The sequence below is a fragment of the Acomys minous genome (genome assembly GCF_964271855.1).
Source record: "Acomys minous genome assembly, chromosome: 12".
Taxonomy (NCBI): Eukaryota; Metazoa; Chordata; class Mammalia; order Rodentia; family Muridae; genus Acomys; species Acomys minous.
In genome coordinates this window covers 87,234,221-87,253,906 of record NC_140493.1, presented here as the reverse complement: position 1 = coordinate 87,253,906, position 19,686 = coordinate 87,234,221, and the positions used below count along the sequence as shown (strand labels likewise).

Here is a 19,686-nt window from a genome sequence, read left to right as displayed (position 1 = left end):
GTTGAGGGGACAACCAGTTACTATCCCTCAGGGGCCCCAGTTTCCCAGATGGGCAAAGGGAGGGAGGGAAATGGAGGAAGAAGAAGCAAAACTTTGTGGAGATAAAGGGAAAGGAAAGAAATGGGCCGGAAGGAGCCTGGAGTGATCCACACAGGCTACCTGTGCTGAGGCAGCGTGTTCTCTGGGTATGCTGAACATCAGAGGGGCCTGCACACCTCTGTGGTGGAGGGGCCTGTCCTTTCTGGTGGCACCCTGCAAATTCCTTCACCAGCTCTCCATGAGCCCCAGGAGAGCCCCGTGAAGGCTGGGCCACCACTCTCTGGTGAGAACAAGAGCGATCCTATCCTCCTAGTGACACCCCAGGTTCAGCAGGCCCCTCTATACTGGATTACTTCTTTCTTTGGCCAAGAAGTGGGGAGAGGCCAGATATCCCTCCATGTTTGATCAGGGAGAAACCTTGTAGAGAGACTCCTGGTCCTCCATTACTCAGTCGCTGTTTCTTCTGTTTGGATCTCTTTGAGAACCCATGAACTTCCCAGGGCAACCCCTCCCCAGGCCTCAGGTGTGCAGCAAGAAGTGACCCATTGCTAGGACAGTGGGCCTGATGAATGGACTATCTAGGATTTGAAGTGTGTGTGAATGTGTGTGTGTGTGAGAGAGAGAGCGAGACAGAGAGACAGAGAGACAGAGAGAGACAGAGATAGAGAGACAGACAGAGATAGAGAGACAGAGAGACAGAGACAGACAGAGACAGAGACAGAGGGAATGCACAGGATGCTTGTATGTAACTGTGGTGACGATGAAGACTTGGAAATGTGCAAGGAGGACTGACCGAGGAGAAAGCAAAAGAGGCAACAAAAATACCCAAGGCGTAAAAAAAGGCAAGAGGAAGGTAGCAGCATTTGGATAAGAAGCAGGAGGAGAGAAAGGGCAGGAATAGGAGGCAAGTCCACTCTTCCCGGAGCCCTCTCCTTGGATCCCCACCTCCCCAAGTCCCAGGAAGGAAATTCGGAGGCCACCGCACATGTGTTGGGTCATTTCCACATGCTTTATTCCAGCAATCAAAATAATTAAAAACATCTCAAATTATTATACACATACAAAATAGGTACAGAGTCTCTTGTTTCCTCCCACCCCAGGGGTAAAACTGCTTTGTGCTTTGGAAAGTGATGCTCTGAAACCCAGAGAGAGGCAGGACAGGCTGGGAGAGAGGCTGAGGGAGGGTTTCAGGAGAGAGAGAGATTGAGAGAGAGAGAGAGAGAGAGAGAGAGAGAGAGAGAGAGAGAGAGAGAAAGAGAGATCCAGGACCTAGAAGAATAGAGAGAGGGTAGAGAGTGAGCAGGCTGACTTGCTCACTAGAAGTTGGCATTCTCTCCTCCCATGTTAAATAGCACCGTCAGAAAAAAAAAATTCACATGAGTCCCTATCCATTAAAAAAAAAAAAAAAACTAAGAATAAAAAAAAGACTTTGAACAAAAGGAACATTTGTTGGCCTAGGGAGCATCTCAACTTCTATAGCACCAGAAATTCCTTCCCACCCCACCCCTTCACAGAGATGTAGCACCTTTGATTCCAAACTGGGTGAGCTGCCACCCTGCCCCCGTCCCCGCCCCCACACAGTTGCCCCGGTGACACACAAAGACAAGAACGAGGTAGTCTTTCAGCAACACAATTACACAAGAAACACAACAGTCTCTCCCACCCAGCCTGCGCGTGCGTGTCCGATGTTCCCAGTCTGCTGTGACCCTGCCTGGCTCCAAACCCCTGCGAGGGGCAGGTGGCTCCCCCAGCACGGCCCTCAAAAACAAAGTGGGGTGTGTTGGAGAGGCCATGGAGATGTCGAATGGTTAGGCTCCTTCAACAGTCCAAGAACCCCATGTCCAGGCAGGATTTGAGGATGCTGAGTGGGGAAGTTGGGAGGCTGGGGGCGGGGTGGATGTTTCAGCATTGCCTTTGGTTGCTGGGCAGACAATGCATTATTTCCTGTGTCTTTGGAGGAGACTTAAATTTGGGGAGCAATGGAGGAGAGGCCCCAAGAAGGGGTGGAGAAAGGAGCAGAAAAGGCAGCATTTGGGGTATCATAAGCCCAGTGGGCAGAAAGGGACTTATACCCACATAGGTCTTCAAGCAAGAGGACCAAGGTTCCTTTTTTAAAAAGTTATTTATTTATTCTTTTTTTTTTTTTTTTTTCTTTTTGGTAAGGTTGAATGCACTTTTGGTTTTTGGTCATGTTCAGTTGGTCAAAGATAAAAACTAAGTTTGAGAGATGAATGCAAAGGAAAAAAAAATGTTTTCCAAAGTCCATGTGAAATTGTCTCCCATTTTTTTGGCTTTTGGGGAAGTTCAGTTTGGGTTGCTCGTCTGTTTCCAGGGTTGGGGGAAAAGTGGGCTGGGTGGGAGGGAACCAGATTCAGGTGGAGGGAGTTTACACGAAGCAGGCAGGGCCAATGTCTACTCCAAATTCCTGGTCTGCAGCACCAATGTCCATGGGGGCCACATCGATGATGGGCAGGCGGGAGGTCTTGGTTGTTTTGTATTCGATGACTGTCTTGCCCCAAGTTCCAGTGTGACTCTGGAGTGAATGAAAACAGGGGGAGAGAGTCATTGCCAAGGGCAACGGTAGAGGGGAGGCGGTTCTGATCTGCCAGAAGGTTAAAGCAGGTGCCCAAAGACGTGTGTTGGATGCAGTCTTGGGCTGGGGGTGGGGCTGAGGGGTGGGGGGCGGGGCGCCGGGGCGGGACTCACCGTGCATCCGTCTACGAGGGTACTGTAGGTGAAGCGACTGTTGCCCTCGCCCCGCAGCTCGATCTCATTGGAGCCCTGGAGAAGCAGGGCCTTCTTGAGGTTACCGGTCTGCTGGTCCATGTAGGCTACGCTGTTTTTGCAGTGGTAGGTGATGTTTTGGGAGGCCTCGGTGGACATCAGGCGGAGGAAGGTCAGCTGGATGGCAACGTCTGCAGGGTCGGAGCCCTCACTTCCATACTCGAACTGCACGGGGCCAGAGAGAAGGGGGAGTGAGTGGTCGCGTGGAACTTCTCGTTCCGGGCCTTCTTAACCCAAAGGCAGCTAAGGATTTTTATCTCAAGTTAAAAAAAAAAAAGGGGGGTCATGAGCTGGGCGTGGTGGCGCATGCTTTTAATCTTAGCACTCGGGAGGCAGAGGCAGGAGGATTGATGTGAGTTCGAGGCCAGCCTGGTTTACAAAGCGAGGTCAGAACAGCCAAGGCTAACACAAAGAGACCCTGTCTCAGTAGTAGTAGTAGTAGTAATAATAATAATAATAATAATAATAATAATAATAATAATAATAATAATAATAATAATAATAATAATAATAATAATAATAAATAAATAAAAGAGGAGCATCACTTGTCAATAGATACCCAAGAACCCAGGACTCCTGTATCCTAGAACGGTACTGCCCTCCTCTGCAGATATTAAATCTAGTCCAGGGCTTTCTGTGCTTTCTGGGCACAAGGCTAGCCTGTCTCCTGTAAAGTGGCTCTAGTGTTCAGCTCATGTACCTGGAATCCACCAGCCATGCTCTCCCCAAACCAGACATGCTTCTTCTCCTTGTGGTCGTTGCTGATGTACCAGTTCTTTTGGGGTACAGAGGGCTGAGTGGGGAACACACATGTCTCTCCTGTCTCCATGTTGCAGTAGACCTTGATGGCATCCAGGTTGCAGCCTTGGTTGGGGTCAATCCAGTACTCTCCTGAAGTGGGCAGGGCAGTGTGGGGTTAGGAGGAGTGGGCAGCCAGCACCGTATGGACAGTGGGGCTGCATAAAAGCACGGTGGGAGGAAGAGGGTGGAGGAGGGGAGGCAGTCAGGGCAAGTCCTCACCGCTCTTCCAGTCAGAGTGGCACATCTTGAGGTCGCGGCAGGTGCGGGCGGGGTTCTTGCGGCTGCCTTCGGGGCTGCGGATGTTCTCAATCTGCTGGCTCAGGCTCTTGAGGGTGGTGTCCACCTCAAGGTCACGGTCGCGAACCACGTTGGCGTCATCGGCCCGGTAGTATCGGGGGATGCTGTCGGCCTTCTCTTGAGGTTGCTGAGGTATGAAGCTGAAGTCGAAACCGCTGCTGGCAGGACCAGGAGGGCCAGGAGGTCCAGGAGGGCCGGGAGGACCCTGCATAGAGAGAGGGGATCCAGGTTTAGCGGTATTCAAACCTTCTTGCGGGAGGGTCATGAGGCAGAGGGTGTGGGGCTACGTACAGCAGGACCGCTGTCACCAGTACGACCTCGAGGACCAGGGGGACCGATGGGGCCAGGGAGACCGTTGAGTCCGTCTTTGCCAGGAGCACCAGCAGAGCCAGGGGGACCCTAGTGGTAGAGAGATGGTTGGAGAAAGCCAGCTAGAAACCCAGGGCAGCCAACTCTGGCTGAGAAGCATCCTCCCCATGGTTGACTCTGTCCAGTCTCTCTCTCTCTGTCTCAAGGGGTGTCCTCAGCTAGTTTCCGTGGCTAGGCTTGGAAGGAGCAGGGATCGGAAAGCCAAAGGCTGTGTGAGACCAAGATTGTTTTTCTCCCCACCCCCTTTCTGGTCTCTGAACTCTTCTCTGGAGAACGGAGGGATGCCTGAAGGTAGCCAAGGCAGGGAACCCAGGAAGAAGTAACGGAGATCAACCGCGCAACTTACCCGGGGACCTGCAGGACCAGATGCTCCCGAGGGACCTTGTTCACCAGGAGAACCCTGAAGGGACAGAGGGAGGCAGCTCAGGAGCAATGGAGGCAACACGCCCTCTCATCCTAGAATCTAGTCCCTCTTTGAGCTCGCTCTCTCTCTCTCTCTCTTTCTCTCTCTCTCTCTCTCTCTCTCTCTCTCACTCTCCCTCCCTCCCCCCCTCCCTCCCTCCCTCTCTCTGTCCTCTCTTTCTCAGAAGCTCCTTAGAAATGCCCAGAAATCATCTGCCCCTCACCCTCACTAGAAAGGACTCAGAATATCTATCTGGAGCCGATACTGAGGCCAATGGCCCTCCCACCCGCTCTGCAGTCTGCACCGGGATGGTGAGGAAGGCCTGATGTAAGCCAGGGTCTGGAAAGCTGAGTATACTCACAGGAGAGCCAGGAGGACCCTGGAGACCAGAGAAGCCACGATGACCCTTGATGCCTCTGTCACCTTGTTCACCTGCCTCTCCCTTGTCACCGCGGGGGCCTTGGGGTCCCTAAAGGAGAAGAGGATACAGGCGTTCAGGTGCAAGGTCTATTGGCGTCCAGCGGGATACTTGCTCCCATCTGGGCCAGTGTTCAGGGAGTGGGAGGTTGGCATGAGACACTTACAGCAGGGCCACGGGCACCAGCAGGGCCAATGGGACCAGCAGGACCAGCAGGACCCTGAGGAGAAAATAGTGTGTTACATCCAGACTAAGACAGGCCAAGGCTGGGGGCTGCAGCATGAGCCTTCCCCTTGGCTAGACTACTCCTAGCCCACATTTCTTCTGCTGTGGCTGCCTCTCCTGACTCCCGACTAAACCCCAGAGCCAAGCTTCATGTGACAAGCTGGGGCAAGCCCCATGCCTTGGGGAAGATGGAATCCGTTCCAAATGAATGCCAAACTCAGACGGTTTTTCCAGGGAGGCCAAGGACCCAGACACATCCCAAGACCCTCTTCTCCCCGAGCCTGGCTGAGGTAATCCATCCATTCTCAGCCCTTTGACCATGCCTGAGCTGGACAACTTACAGTCTCACCACGGTCGCCACTCTTGCCAGCAGGGCCAACGGGGCCAGGAGCACCGGGAGCGCCAGGGGCACCGGGAGGTCCAGCGGGGCCAGTTTCACCACGGTCACCCTAGGAGCAGAGGGTAGAGGTCATGGGGTCAGCCTCAGATGAAGTACCCAGGATGAGGAGGGGCCAGGGCAAACCAAGTCCAGCATGATGTGTGGTCTGATCTCTTACCTTGGGGCCAGGAGCACCATCCCTTCCAGGGGAGCCTTCAGCGCCAGGGGATCCCTGTAGGGAGAGGGGGGAGAAGTGAGAGTCCACTCCAGGGAAGAGGTCAAGGCACAGGAGTAGTGATCCTGCATAGGCATTGGCTAGGGACTAGAGGCTGCCTACCTCACGTCCAGATTCACCAGGGGGGCCAGCCAATCCAGGGGGGCCCATGGGGCCAGGGGGACCACGTTCACCACTTGATCCAGAAGGACCTTGTTTGCCAGGTTCACCCTAAAGAAGAAGAGAGAGTAAGGCTGGAGTTCAAATACGGTGGCTCAAGCTGTGAAACCTTGGTTGGTTAGTTGGTTTTGTTTTTCAAGACAGGGTTTCTCAGTGTCGTCCTCCTGGCTGGCCTGGAACTCGCTTCTGTAGACCAGGCTGGTCTCAAACTCAGGGATTTGCCTGTCTCTGCCTCCCTTGTGCAGGGATTAAAGGTGTGCTTCCCCACCGCACCCCACCTCACCCTTGCTCTCATGAGACCATTTCTATCATGTTTGCTCTCCGGGTCTCCACCACTGCTACCCTGCCCCTTCTAAGTCCTAGGATGATTCTTCTTGGAGACCCCAAGATGAAGGAGTACTCACAGAGGGGCCTGGAAGACCAGGGAAGCCTCTTTCTCCTCTCTGACCGGGAAGACCGACCACACCACGCTGTCCAGCAATACCCTGAGGTCCAGGGGTACCAGGAGAGCCCTGTGGGAGGGAAGACAGGAGTGAGAAGGGGCTCACAATGGCGCAGGGAGCACACACAACTCTGGATCACTCCGGAAATACAGAGATCTGAGCTAGCACTTACAGCAGGTCCATCAGCACCAGGGGATCCTTTCTCTCCAGCGGGGCCAGGTGGACCTGGGGGACCAACTTCACCAGGACGTCCTGCGGGACCAGTCTCACCACGAGGACCTTTGCCCCCTTCTTTGCCAGCGGGACCAGGTGGGCCAGGGGGTCCAGCATTTCCCTAGAAGGACACAAGAGGGACTGTGAGAATCCAGGCTCCCAAAGCATCACAGTGACATGGTCCCAGCCAGGCCCGCTGTCCTGGGTGGACCCACATTATGAGTGCCCTGCCCCTCAACTCCAGAACCACAGATACTCACGGAGGGGCCAGGTGGACCAACACGGCCAGCAGCACCAGGGAAACCAGTAGCACCCTGGTAGGAGAGAGCACAGGGTGGTCAGCAGTGAACAGTCAGTCACTTCTTACCTGGCCTGATCTCCTCCAATCTCTGGCTTTAGGCAGACTACATAAAGATATGGATGGTACTCACAGGGGGACCAGCAGCGCCACGAGGACCTTTGGGTCCAGGAGCACCAACGTTACCCTGTAAGAGAGTGTAGAGAGGTGTGAGACCCAGGTTAATCCCAAGTTCAAGGCTACAAAAAGCTTGGGTGCAGAGGCTGAGACACTCACAATGGGGCCAGGGGGTCCAGCAGGTCCAGCAGGTCCAGCAGGCCCAGCATCACCTTTAGCACCAGTATCACCAGGTTCACCTTTAGCACCGGGTTGGCCGTCAGCACCCTAGGTGGGAGGGAGAATGGACAGTAGAGGAGTGGATGGGGCAGCCGGGGAGCAGAAGGCCTCTGAGCAGGAGGAGGGGGCCACAGATAAGAGACTTGGAGTTGGAGAGGCACTTGGGGACAACCAGTCCCCCCTCATCCTCCCCCACCCAACTGAGGGTAACACGTCTGTCCTCATTCAGTCACCCAAGGTCCCATTCTTCATGTCTCAGCTGGTCATAGGAAGTGAGGAAAGTATTGGTACTCACAGGGGGGCCAGCAAAGCCAGCAGGGCCAGGAGGACCAGCCTCACCACGGTCTCCCTAGAAGAAGAACAACACTTTAGAGAGATGCTTCAACACTGAGGAAGTGGGATGTGAGCGGGGGGGGGGGGGGCAGAGGAGAACAGATGCAGGCAAGAGGAAAGGGCTGAACATAGAACTTATCGGGGTCTTCTGTACTTACGGGGGCACCACGGGCTCCGGTGGGGCCAGGAGGACCACTGGGACCAGATTCACCCTGTGAGGGAGAGACAAGAACTCTGAACTCTCCTGGAAGACGAAACAATGGCACTTGCCCTCCCTTGTGGTCCCTCGAACTTCCAGCGTCACATGGCAGGACCTGCTTTCCCTGTAAAGCCCCACCTGGGCTTGCTGAGGAAGCTATGTGTTAGGAAATAAGTAAGGTGGAGTGGCAGCCACTAACCTTGTCACCAGGAGCACCAGCAGGGCCAGGAGGACCAATGGGGCCAGTCAGACCACGGGCGCCATCTTTGCCAGGAGAGCCATCAGCACCTTTGGGACCAGCATCACCCTAGAGACAGAGGATACTCTGAGACTTTTAGCTTTGGGCTGAGAGGTGAGCTACAGCATTCTGCAGATGCTTCTCAGAGGCCCTCCTCAGCTCTGATGGTGCCAAGGGATGCAAGGACCTTTTAGGAGGGGAAGGAAGGTGCCTGTTGGGGAATTCAGATGGAACCTGGCTTAAAAGGCCCCTAACTTATACAGAGTGATAAATAAAGGGGCCTCCATCAGGGAAATACCTCCAACTCTCATCCCCATGGTAATATATCAGGAGAAGGGCTTGAATCACAGGTATTAAAATAACCAGAAAAAAATAAAATAAAATAACCAGAAAAGCAAGGAAATAGATGAGAACCACCAAAGGCTCATGGAAGGGGAAGGTTGACTTACTCTGTCTCCCTTGGGACCTGGAAGACCAGCTGCACCACGTTCGCCAGGCATTCCCTGAAGACCGGGGGCGCCCTGGCTACCGGGAGCTCCGGGGGCACCAGTATCACCCTGTTTGGTTAAACAAGGAGACAAGTGAGGCATAAGAGTCCCCGAAGTGTTTCAGAGCCATGAGCTCAGAAAGGATACCTTTGGTGTAATCCAAGAACAAAGGTTCCAAATAGAAGGCCAGACAAACAGACCCAACCTCGAAGTCCCACGGAACCCCACTCTGGTCTTCCCCACCCCCAACCCTCCACACCCCTCCAGTTTGGACCATAGCCATTGTATCCTTCCCACGATGCCCTCACCTTGGGGCCGTCGTTGCCAGGAGCACCATTGTTTCCACGGGGACCCGCGGGACCTGGAGGACCTTGTACACCACGCTCGCCAGGGAAACCTCTCTCGCCCTAGAAAGGAAGGAAAAGGGCACATGATGGCTGCTCCAACAGGGTCAAGCTCAGGACACTGTAATGGAAGTGGTATGAGAGAGAGTCTACTTACTCTTGCTCCAGAGGGTCCAGGAGCACCAAGGTCACCAGGAGGACCCTGAGAGTAGACAGAAGGGACAACAGTGAGGCTGATTTGTCCTTAAGAGCTTCTTGCCCTCTTCCTGGCAACTGGTCCTTGGGGGGGCCCATGTTTAGAGGTGAACATTTTCTCAGCTTAGAGCCACAGTCATTCCAGGGGTTTATATAAAGAAGTCACCTTACCCAGAAGCCACACAGACACTTCCAGGTCATATGCAGGACCCTCCACTCTTTTTGTGTATTTCAAAGTCCACCCCCTGCACCGCCATCCTCACCCGCTCCCCACCCTAGTGTTTAATCGCTATCCCTCTAGCTGCTGGTGTCCCAATCAGCTAACAGCAGCGAGTGGTCTTTTCTCCGTGTTTTTTGCATGTTCCCACCCTCTGGCCAGCTGCTACCTCTTACCTGTTCGCCAGGCTTGCCTGCTTCACCAGGAGGACCAGCAGGGCCAGGGAGACCCTGTAAGGTAGGAGATGGAGGGGAGATGGGAAAGTGTTTAGAATCTCTAAGAGTTAACAAAGGGACATCCTATTTACTGCCCTACCAACCTCCATCACGAGGCCTTACCTGGAATCCAGGGGAGCCAGCAGGACCTTGTTCACCTCTCTCACCAGCAGGACCCTGTCATAGAGAGGAGGTTGTGGTCATCAACAGTGCAAGGAGAAGGGAGGCGGGGTCACGGCTCCTCAGGCCTTCCAGATCGGGGGGTACTTACAGCAGGGCCGGGGGCTCCCTGGGCTCCAGCTTCTCCATCTTTGCCAGCAGGACCCTGTTGGGGGAAAGGTAACAAATTCAGGGTGATGAGGCAGATGGCAGCGGCAGGTAGGGACTGGACTTTCAAGACAAAGCAGAGCCCACTAGTGGCCTCTGGTGTTCCCATAGTGGCTGCAGACCCCTGTGTCATGGGGAATACTTACAATAGGGCCAGGGGGTCCGGGAACACCACGCTCTCCAGACTTTCCAGGTTCTCCCTGTGTAGAAAAGTAGGCAAGACTGAGTCATGGGATGACACTCATTACATTTGAGGACCCCCACCCCCTCATCACAATGAGAGTCCCTAGGGGGCTTTCTGTTCAAGAAGGCTGTAAGAGGACAGGATGACACTCATTACATTTGAGGACCCCCCCCATCACAGTGAGAGTCCCCAGGGGGCTTTCTATTCAAGAAGGCTATAAGAGGTTGGCTGTAGTGTCCAGGGAAGGTCTTGCTGGCATCTAATGCTCGCCCCTCTCTTCCTGAACCCACAGCAGATGCTTGAGGCTCCTTCCTGGTCACCTGTTCCTCTTCCTGACACACACCTGCAGTGACCCAAACTGCTAATGGCTGTCATCTCCTTGCCAAACTTGGGTGTGACTCTCAAACAGAAGGCCCATCTTATCTGTGTGTGTTGGGGGCAGGCCTGCCCAGCAACAGTACTGATTTATCAAGGACAAAACAATGGTGGTGGAGCCAACAGTCTCCAGCAAGGACTGTTAAAGGACCTGAGGTCACACAACAAGTCAGCTGAGTTGGTATGCCCGTTGCCTGGCTCTGCATTTCTCCTCACTGGATACTCACAGCAGTACCCTTGGGTCCAGGGAAGCCCATCACACCAGCCTGGCCACGGGCTCCAGGAGGACCTGCGGGCCCAGGGCGACCATCTTGACCAGCGGGACCCTGAGGATGGCGGGGAGGCACAAGAGTTGGGGTGAGGACCAAGGCAGACACACAGGGCAGTGTGTGTGTGGGGGGGCATGTGAGGAATGACAGAGCAAGCATACTTACAGTGGGGCCAGTTTTGCCATCAGGACCAGGGCTGCCAGGGCTGCCAGTGAGACCCTAGGGAGAAGCAGAAGACCATGAGGGCAGGAGGTGGGGGAGGGGTCTGTGTATGTGTGTGTGTGTGTGGAGTGTGGAGCACCAGTTGCAGACTGCTCCAGAGTCCCATGCAGGACAGATGGTTTTGGCTCTTACCTTGGCACCAGGGAGACCAGCTTCACCAGGACGTCCGGCTTCACCGGGAGAACCTTTGGGACCAGCAGGCCCAGGAGAACCGCGTTCACCAGTAGGACCCTAAGTGGAGAAAAGTCAGAGACCCATCAGGGGCACAGCCTTGGCTCCACTGTCATGGGTTAATATCCTCTTCTTGCTGGAACAAGGTCCAGACTTTTGAGGGGGCATTGATGGGGATGCCAAAGTGAGGCCGACTATGAGGAGGAGGGAGACACAAACATGGGCATAGGTGGCAGGGAGCACTGTTGCGGCCATGAGCGCAGGGAGGGCATAGACAGTACTGTCAGGGGGTAGGTCATGTCAGGCAGTTGGTGGGGGGAGGGGGAGGGGGGTCAGCTTTTCTGCCAGGAAGAGAGATTACCTTGGGGCCAGCAGCACCATCAGCACCAGGGAAACCACGGCTACCAGGTCCACCCTGCAGGGAGAAGAGAAGACGCCAGTGAACTCAAACACTGCCCCGGGCACTGGGCAAGCACTGAGGGTGGAGAAGGAGGAGAGGCAACGAGTGTGTGTGTGGGGGGGGACACACGTACACGCTCGCCGGGAGGTCCGGGCAGGCCAGCAGGTCCGGGTTCACCACGGGCTCCTCGTTTTCCTTCTTCCCCAGCAGGGCCAGGGGGTCCTTGAACACCAGCAGGGCCCTGGAGTGGGCAAAGAGAGAGTGGAGTTAGAGAATGGAGCACAAGCCCAGGAGATTATGGTGCTGGTGTCTAGCAACAGGGCTGCTGGGTATGGGGCCCGGGACTCCCTTCCCTCCTGGGTCTCCCTTAAGAAGTTTCCGGGTCCCAAGGGCTGATGGGAAAGAGGGGGAGACGTGTAACTTACAGGTTCTCCTTTGGCACCAGTGTCTCCTTTGTTTCCAGGGGCACCAGGTTCACCCTGTGTTGGGGAAGCAGGAGAGGATGAGAAGAGAATTGGAGGTTACTCTGTTGGCTCGCAAAAGTTATTCTTTGCTTCTCCGGAAGGGGGTGCATAGAAGCTAGTGCAGGAGTTGGGCAGAAGGGGGATTGGTTCATACTCACGCTGTTACCCTTGGGACCTGGAGCACCGCTGGGGCCCTGGGGTCCAGAGGGGCCTCGGGCACCAGGGAAGCCAGGAGCACCAGCAATACCGGGAGCACCCTGTAGGAGGCAGGACAGACATGTTAGCCCAGGAGTGAAAAGGGCATAGGGCATGGAGGCAGGCGCACACAGAAAGAGGGCTGGGAGTGACTTACATTGGCACCCTTAGCACCAGGTTGTCCATCAGCACCAGGGTTTCCCTGCCATATAGAGAAAGGAAGGTGAGTGACAGGCTAGGACTCCAAAGCTGGCAAGTAGCACAGGGGACAGCGGCAAGGAAGACGCTTACAGCAGGGCCTGCAGCACCAGCAGGGCCAGGGGGTCCAGGCTCACCACGCACACCCTGGGGACCTTCAGAGCCTCGGACTCCTTGGGGACCAGCTTCACCCTGGATTGGAGAAAAAGAAGAAATCAGAAACCAACCTGAGGCACTCAACACCCAGCACCCAGCATTACTTCTGGATGTTGGGGTCGGGGGTCGGGGTTGAGAGGGGTGGGGGTGGGGGTGCTGAGCAAAAATGAGGACTCTGAGACTTAGGGAAGGGACCCCAGGATAAAGGTATTGGGGGAGTACGCTTCACTCTTGCCACTCTGGGCTTCTCTCATCTGGGGTGACACCCAGGCCTTGGCCTATGAGAGTTATGCTCAAAGAAAGAATGGGTCTCACCTTAGCACCAACTGCACCAGGGAAGCCAGGAGGACCACTGGGACCAGTGGGACCCTAGGAACGAAAAGGAGGTTTAGCTACACGGCATAGGTGGGGACTAAGAGCTCCTAAATTTCAATGCCTGATGCCAGCCCCAAGAGCTGACTCTGAGACCTCACCCATTCCAAAACTCAAAGTCAAGGCCATACTTACGGGGGGCCCAGCTGCACCAACAGCACCATCATTGCCACGAGCACCCTGAAAGAAAGAAAGCTCAATTATGGCCTCTGAGCACTGGCTAGTTCCTACAGTCCTTGTGTGTATGTGTGTATGTGTGTGTGTGTGGGGGGGGGGGGACTCCAACCACAGCTCAGGGGTATCCAAGGGGCCAGGAATACTTACAGCAGTACCAGGGGGTCCAGGGCGACCTCTCTCACCAGGCAGACCTCGGGGACCCTGATAACCAAACCAAGAGAGGTCGAGTGAGATGGAGACACTCTTCCCCACTGTCCATCTGCCCTTCACTCTACTCCTTCCTCTTGGAGCATTCCCCACCCCTCAAACTGTCATACTCACCATCTGGCCAGGAGCTCCATTTTCACCAGGACTGCCGGCTTCTCCCTAGGGAGAGAAAACAGAGTGAGGGATTCATGTATAACAGGATTGTTGCGGGGGGGGGGCGGGGAGGGGGAAGAAGAGGAGCCCCCCCCGCAGCGGGGAGGCATTCAGGATCTCCCATCAGTCTCTTACCTTAGGACCAGCAGGACCAGTGTCTCCTTTGGCACCATCCAAACCACTGAAACCCTAAGAGAGGACAAAGGGATTAAGTGAGCCCCTGGGGAGACTTTGACAAGCACACAGCTCAGAGGAGATCAGCCGCAGCCATCTCCCTGTCTCTGAGCTAGACTAAGCCTCACTTCACCTGCATCATCCCAGCCAGTCTCTCCACTGTGACTTCTTCCTCACCAAAGGAAGGTTCTTTCGGATGCCCTAACCTATGACCTTTGAGACATCTGTAGCCACCACCTAACATGGTACACAGCAGGCTTCTCTTGAGGAAGGGGACAGAATGGCAACTTGGGACTTTGGGAACAAACGTCAATGATGGCGGGAGACTTACTCTGTGTCCCTTCATTCCAGGGAGGCCAGCTGTCCCAGGCAATCCCCGAGCGCCCTGGAGAGAAAGGCAAACGAGGACACGGGAAGGTGTGAGAAGGGCTATGTGAATATTGCTCCCAAAGGGATCCCCCAGTGCAGTAAGGCCTGGGGCCCACCCACTCATCTTACTCACCTGAGGCCCAGGAGGTCCACGCTCACCAGGACGGCCAGGCTTGCCAGCTTCCCCCTGCAGAGAGAGAAAAGGCCATTACAGCTATGTCTGGGTCCCCCACCCCATCCCCAAATACTGGGAAAAGATGGAAGGGCTCAGGGTTATTGGGGTTATTGAAGGGTGAATTTGATTTAGGGCATAAAATCTAACTTTGAACCTGAAACGCAATATAAAGCTAAACCTTTGGTGACATTTGAGTACCTTCAAAGGAATTCCTGTCACCAGCTCACCAGCACATATCTGCTCACCCAGAACTCTCTTTCTTTCTTTCTTTCTTTCTTTCTTTCTTTCTTTTGATTTTTTGAGACAGCATTTCTCTGTGTAACAGCCCTGGCTGTCCTGGAACTCACTCTGTAGACCAGGCTGGCCTTGAACTCACAAAGATTCACCTGCCTCTGTCTCCTGAGTTGCTGGGATTAAAGGCAGGCACCACCACCACCAGGCTCACCCAAAACTCTTTCTTAAACCTGGATTACTCAGGGATGGAGATGTGAGTAGGGGCGGGGCCGTACAAAGGTGGGGATAGGAATGAGGAAGCGAGGAGAACTGGCGTTCTCTTTCCATGGTTATTGCCCCCAACAGTGATGAGACAGTGCTGGGAGGATTTCAGGTCCCATATAGAAAAAGCCACAGGATGAGATAGTGTCTTCTCCTGGGGTGACTTACATCATCTCCGTTCTTGCCAGGAGGGCCAGCGGGGCCTCGGGGACCCATTGGACCCTAGAGGGAGACAGGAGAGGTAGTTAGAACCCCCAAGATGAAAGACGACAAAGAGGAAACTGGAATTAGGAGGTGAGCAGTCAAGTCACCCCTTGCTCAGTATGGGTGACCTTCCACAGGAGAACCTGTGGAGAGGAAGGTGTGTCAGCACGGAGGACCAACTTACAGAAGCTCCAGGCTCGCCAGGTTCGCCAGGGGGACCTTGGAAACCTTGAGGACCCTGGAGAACATGAAAGAAAGATGGGCTCAGAAACACAGGTTCCTTCCAAGCTGTCTCCCTCTTACACGAGGTGTCTACCAGCCTTCTGCCCTCATTCCAACCTTTCTCCCCAACCCCCAATGCCCAAGGTGATACACAAAGACCCCGAGATACGTACAGGTGCGCCAGGGGGGCCAGGGAGACCACGAGGACCAGAAGGACCCTACAGGAAGAAAAGGGGGGGAGGGTAATAGCTATGAGAAAAAGCAGTGTGGGAGAGGTCTGCTTCCAACCACTTCCTGTGGGGGAGGGGATCACAGCTGTCTCATCCTGCATCTTCTTTAGATCTGAAGTCCAGTCCGAAAGGTGGCCTTTACCTCCCAAGCTATCTGTACCCCTTGCAGGACCATCATTGATTGACCTTTCTCTTCTGGATTCCCCAACCTTTATTTTATCATCACTGCTCCCCCTGGTGGCTCACCATGGGGCCGGGCACGGAAACTCCCGCGGATTTCTCATCATAGCCATAGGCCATCTGGGCAGCAAAGTTCTAGAAAAACAAGAGAGAGTGCATGAGAAACTGGGCACAGGGTGGTACATTGAAAGGCAGGGGGCATTGCCAGTAATGGGACAAACTGACGTGGGCCTCCAGAAGTTATTAAGAGAGACAGCAACACTATGTGTAAGATATCCCTGAACTAGAACCCCCAACAGAGCCTATTCCAACCAGACAATCCCAAACTGCAGAACAACCTATAAAACAGCCACCTCTGCCCAACGGTCAGACTCTTCAAAGCTCTGTTGAGTCAAGAATGTCAAAGGCGCTGGGCAGTGGTGGCACACGCCTTTTAACCCCAGCACTCGGGAGGCAGAGGCAGAGGCAGAGGCAGAGGCAGAGGCAGAGGCAGGTTGATCTCTGTGAGTTCGAGGCCAGCCTGGTCTACAAAGCCAGTCCAGGACAGCCAAGGCTAACACAGAGAGACTCTGGCTCGAAACACCAAAACCAAAGCCAAAACAACAAAACAAAAGAATGAATGACAAAGGCTCTCATAAACAGGCCACATTTGTGGGAACCAAAGAGCTGAAATAACGGCATGCAATCAATCAGTAGGAACTGGGTGGGAAGGAAAAAAATGCTATAAAGGACATTTTGGGGGCACTGGTGAAATCTGAAAGGGGGATTGTATATTAGGCAGTAGTGCTAGATCAACACTAAATTTGGTGCTATGGTCCCACAGGAGAATGTCTTTGTTCTTAGTAAATGCACTTATTTAAGTGTTTCGGAGCATAAGATACGGGCATGTCCTTGGCAACTTATGTCTCAAATGGCTCAGGATACACACAGACAGGGGAGAACTGTATGTCCAGAGGGCGATGAAGCCTTTGTGATGAAGGGTGAATGAAAGTCTGTGTACTACTTCAAATTTTCTGTAAGTTTATGATTATTTAAAAATATAAAGTTATATCTGCCAAAAATCAGAGCAAAGTGTGTGTTTGGGGGAGGGCAGGGAATCACACAGGCCTGGGGACTCCAACCTCTACTTACTCCTTGGAGGCCAGGGAGACTGGGGAGCGCAGAAGGACCAGGGGGACCAGGAGGACCAGGAGGGCCAGGAAGACCAGCCTGTCCAGGGATGCCATCTCTTCCTGGGGGGCCAGTGGGTCCCTGCACCAAGAGAGGATGAGGCTGCTGTAAGCACAAAACTCAGCCGTGCCCCCGACCCCCCTAGTCTCCCAGCTCACTTAGAATGCAATGCTTACCCTTGGGCCTTGAGGACCAGGGTCTCCCTTGGGTCCCTGTGAGGTTGAGGGTGAAGAAACAAGATGCCAGTTAGAGAGACAAGGAAAAATTTGGGGTTCATAGGTGGACAGTGGGAGTCATGGCAGGGTGGGCAAAAATAGGGTGCAGAGTTAATACCTCAACTCCTATGAATTCTGAGTCTGGTGATTCTGCGGAGAAAAGATGTGCGGTTAGAAGTAAATTTGCTACCTGAGGTATTGGAGTCTTTCTCTCTTTAAACAAACAAACAAACAAACATAGATTTTATTTATATGTAGATGAGTGCTCTATCGGCTTGTGTGCCTGTACACCAGAAGAGGGCATCAGGCCACATCATAGATGGTTGCAAGCCACCATGTGGTTGCTGGGAATTGAACTCAGGACCTCTGGAGGAGCAGACAGTGCTCTTAACCACTGAGCCATCTCTCTAGCCCTAGAATCTTAGAAGACAGACAAAGGAGGGACTTCCGACCCCGCCCCCCCCCCCTCAAGGCTAGGGCCAGAACCTTACCAAATTCTTCTGGGCAGACAGGACAGCACTCGCCCTCAATTACTTGGGGGTTGGGACAGTCCGGCTTTTTTTCGCATAGTACTTTATCGCACATAGCCGTGCCATTGTGGCAGATACAGATCGTGCAGACTTTGGGTTTCCAGGTCTCACCATTGGGGACCCTTAGGCCATTGTGTATGCAGCTGATATCAGGGACTGCACAAATAGGAAAAGACACGGGACTTGAGCGGCTCTGAGACCCCCAGGGATCCCAGCCCACTCACACTTTCCTCTAAGGGGCGCACGTAGATTTTCCACTTCCCGCCCCTCTCCCCCGACACCCTCTTTTCTTCCTTCATATCCTTAAATGTTGGTCTGCTCGCAACGGCAGCACCGGGGCGCCCGGCCAGGACGACTATAACCTCCCAGTTCTCAGGAATTTAAACAAAGCTTTAGACTGGATTTGCTTCCAAATCCAACTTCAGCCCACCCGGCCGAGAACCAAGTGAAATAAAAAGCTTTCTGGAGGAGAGTAGGAGGGGTCCTACACAGTAGGAGGAGCTCCTGGGACGTGGTTTCCGCCGAGACAGGAGAGGCGGGGGGCGGGGGCAGGCGAGAGGCGCGGGGTGGGGGGCGGGAGGGGGAAGAGGAGGGGAATTCCAGCCCCTGGTTCCTTCCCACTCCCATTCCCTGGGCAGGTGGGATGGAGTGGGCGGGGCTAAAATGTGGAGGGGTCTGGTTTCAGTGTAATCCCGCCCAGATTAGTAAAATGTACACTTAAAGTTGTATACATTCTAACCACCAGCTCCCAGAAATCTTAAAAGCGTGCCATCTAGACAATGCTCGTTCCTCAAAGCCACTCAATGCTTTGGAGTTTCTCCGTAGCCAAAGAACTCAAGACTACAAATAGTTTAGTTAACCAGGCCCACCGCTCTGGTACCAGATGGAGGCAATCACTAGGTGGCGGTCAACACTAAGCAATGTACTGGACAGCACCAATTTTACCCGGTTTGGGCCACTTCTTTCAAAGCCTGGGGCTACCCCATCCCTGGTTTTATTTTCCCAGTCTGGAGTTATGGGGTCCAAGCCCGGCAATAATCCAGGGTCTTCCCTCTTGAGCCCGAGCGCTGTAAAGTGCTGTACCAGAACGCGCAGTGCTAAAGGTTGACCAGCAGGAGGCACAGGGACCGCGCCCTGTCAAGTCCTAGCCAAACTTTCTCATCCAGCAACTCGCCCTCTCTGCGCATCCCGCCCCCCCCCCGCCCCCGCAGAACCCAGCACCCAGGCGGCCCCAGCAACGCTGTGTAGCCTGTACAGAGGGCGAACAATCTTTCCTTATGAATCATCCCCCAGCTTTTTTGATAGCTTTTACATCTTGGGCTCCTAATCTCTATTCCAGCGGCCCTATTCCATATTCGACGTACTCTGCCCCTACCCGTGCCCAGATTCCCACTTTTCCCGTTGCGCTACTGGTGGATGCTTGGAATTTCCTCCTGTGCCATCTCATCCAGTGTTCCGCTTCTGAGAACCACTCGCCCTCATCTACTCAGCAGGGTGACCTCACTCTTCCCAGTTCCTCTCCATCACCTTCCCATCCCTGACTCTGGAGCATCCCCCACGACCACCCCGTTTCGGTTTTAAGTCTCAATTGCTTAGCACCCCCCCACCCCGTGCAGAACGCGATACTAAGAAACCCAAAGTTCCCCCAAAGTTTGGCACTTACTGTCTCCTTGGCCATGTGTCAGGAGGGCAGTTGCCCCTAAGAGGAGCAGGAGCCGGAGGTCCACAAAGCTGAACATGTCTAGACCCTAGGCATGTAGACTCTTTGCGGCTGGGGTGTGGGGGGGTTAGCTTCGGCTCATGCGTGGCCTCACTCCGCGTGCCTCCTGCTCCGTCCTGAGGAGAAACTCCCGTCTGCTCCGACAACTGGACTGGGCCCCTTTTATATCGTCCTGATGGAGAGCTGGGAGGAACCCTGCCGCTTGGAGAGGGGGAGCCAGCAGCCCGGCCCCCAGCCAATCAGAACTGCCTGGCCCGGCCCCCAATTTGGAACGAAGAAGGGGGGAAGGAGGGAAAGGAAGGGAAAAGAGTCCACCCAGGCCCCCCCTCCCCCGCCCCACTTTGCAACTCTGCTGCCCCTGCCCCCCCAGACCTACATGGGCCAGAGGTGCTGTCACCAGAGCAGGGCTGGGCCCTCACAATACTGACTCTGGGTAGGGGATGCCCCATCTACTTTCTTTCTGGGACCTCAAATCAGAAGGATGTGGACCTGGGGACCTGAGTG

General features: G+C 54.3%; 1 protein-coding gene across 1 annotated transcript; it reads right to left on the bottom strand.

The window, feature by feature from the left end:
- Positions 1 to 1,027: 1,027 nt before the first annotated feature.
- COL1A1 (collagen type I alpha 1 chain) lies at positions 1,028 to 19,336 on the bottom strand. Its single transcript, XM_084748974.1, has 51 exons — positions 19,126 to 19,336; positions 17,424 to 17,618; positions 17,051 to 17,082; positions 16,894 to 16,929; positions 16,679 to 16,798; positions 15,614 to 15,682; positions 15,311 to 15,355; positions 15,100 to 15,153; positions 14,880 to 14,933; positions 14,175 to 14,228; positions 14,004 to 14,057; positions 13,634 to 13,687; positions 13,460 to 13,504; positions 13,286 to 13,339; positions 13,097 to 13,141; positions 12,905 to 12,958; positions 12,527 to 12,625; positions 12,393 to 12,437; positions 12,199 to 12,297; positions 12,002 to 12,055; positions 11,710 to 11,817; positions 11,538 to 11,591; positions 11,138 to 11,236; positions 10,949 to 11,002; positions 10,742 to 10,840; positions 10,102 to 10,155; positions 9,900 to 9,953; positions 9,752 to 9,805; positions 9,590 to 9,643; positions 9,159 to 9,203; positions 8,966 to 9,064; positions 8,619 to 8,726; positions 8,131 to 8,238; positions 7,891 to 7,944; positions 7,695 to 7,748; positions 7,340 to 7,447; positions 7,197 to 7,250; positions 7,026 to 7,079; positions 6,725 to 6,886; positions 6,514 to 6,621; positions 6,053 to 6,160; positions 5,894 to 5,947; positions 5,678 to 5,785; positions 5,278 to 5,331; positions 5,055 to 5,162; positions 4,637 to 4,690; positions 4,213 to 4,320; positions 3,844 to 4,126; positions 3,524 to 3,714; positions 2,746 to 2,988; positions 1,028 to 2,572 (listed from the first exon to the last, which is right to left on the bottom strand). The coding sequence occupies exons 1-51, from the start codon at positions 19,199 to 19,201 to the stop codon at positions 2,426 to 2,428; spliced, it is 4,380 nt and encodes a 1,459-aa protein (XP_084605100.1). The 5' UTR covers positions 19,202 to 19,336; the 3' UTR covers positions 1,028 to 2,425.
- Between the last annotated feature and the right edge of the window lie 350 nt (positions 19,337 to 19,686).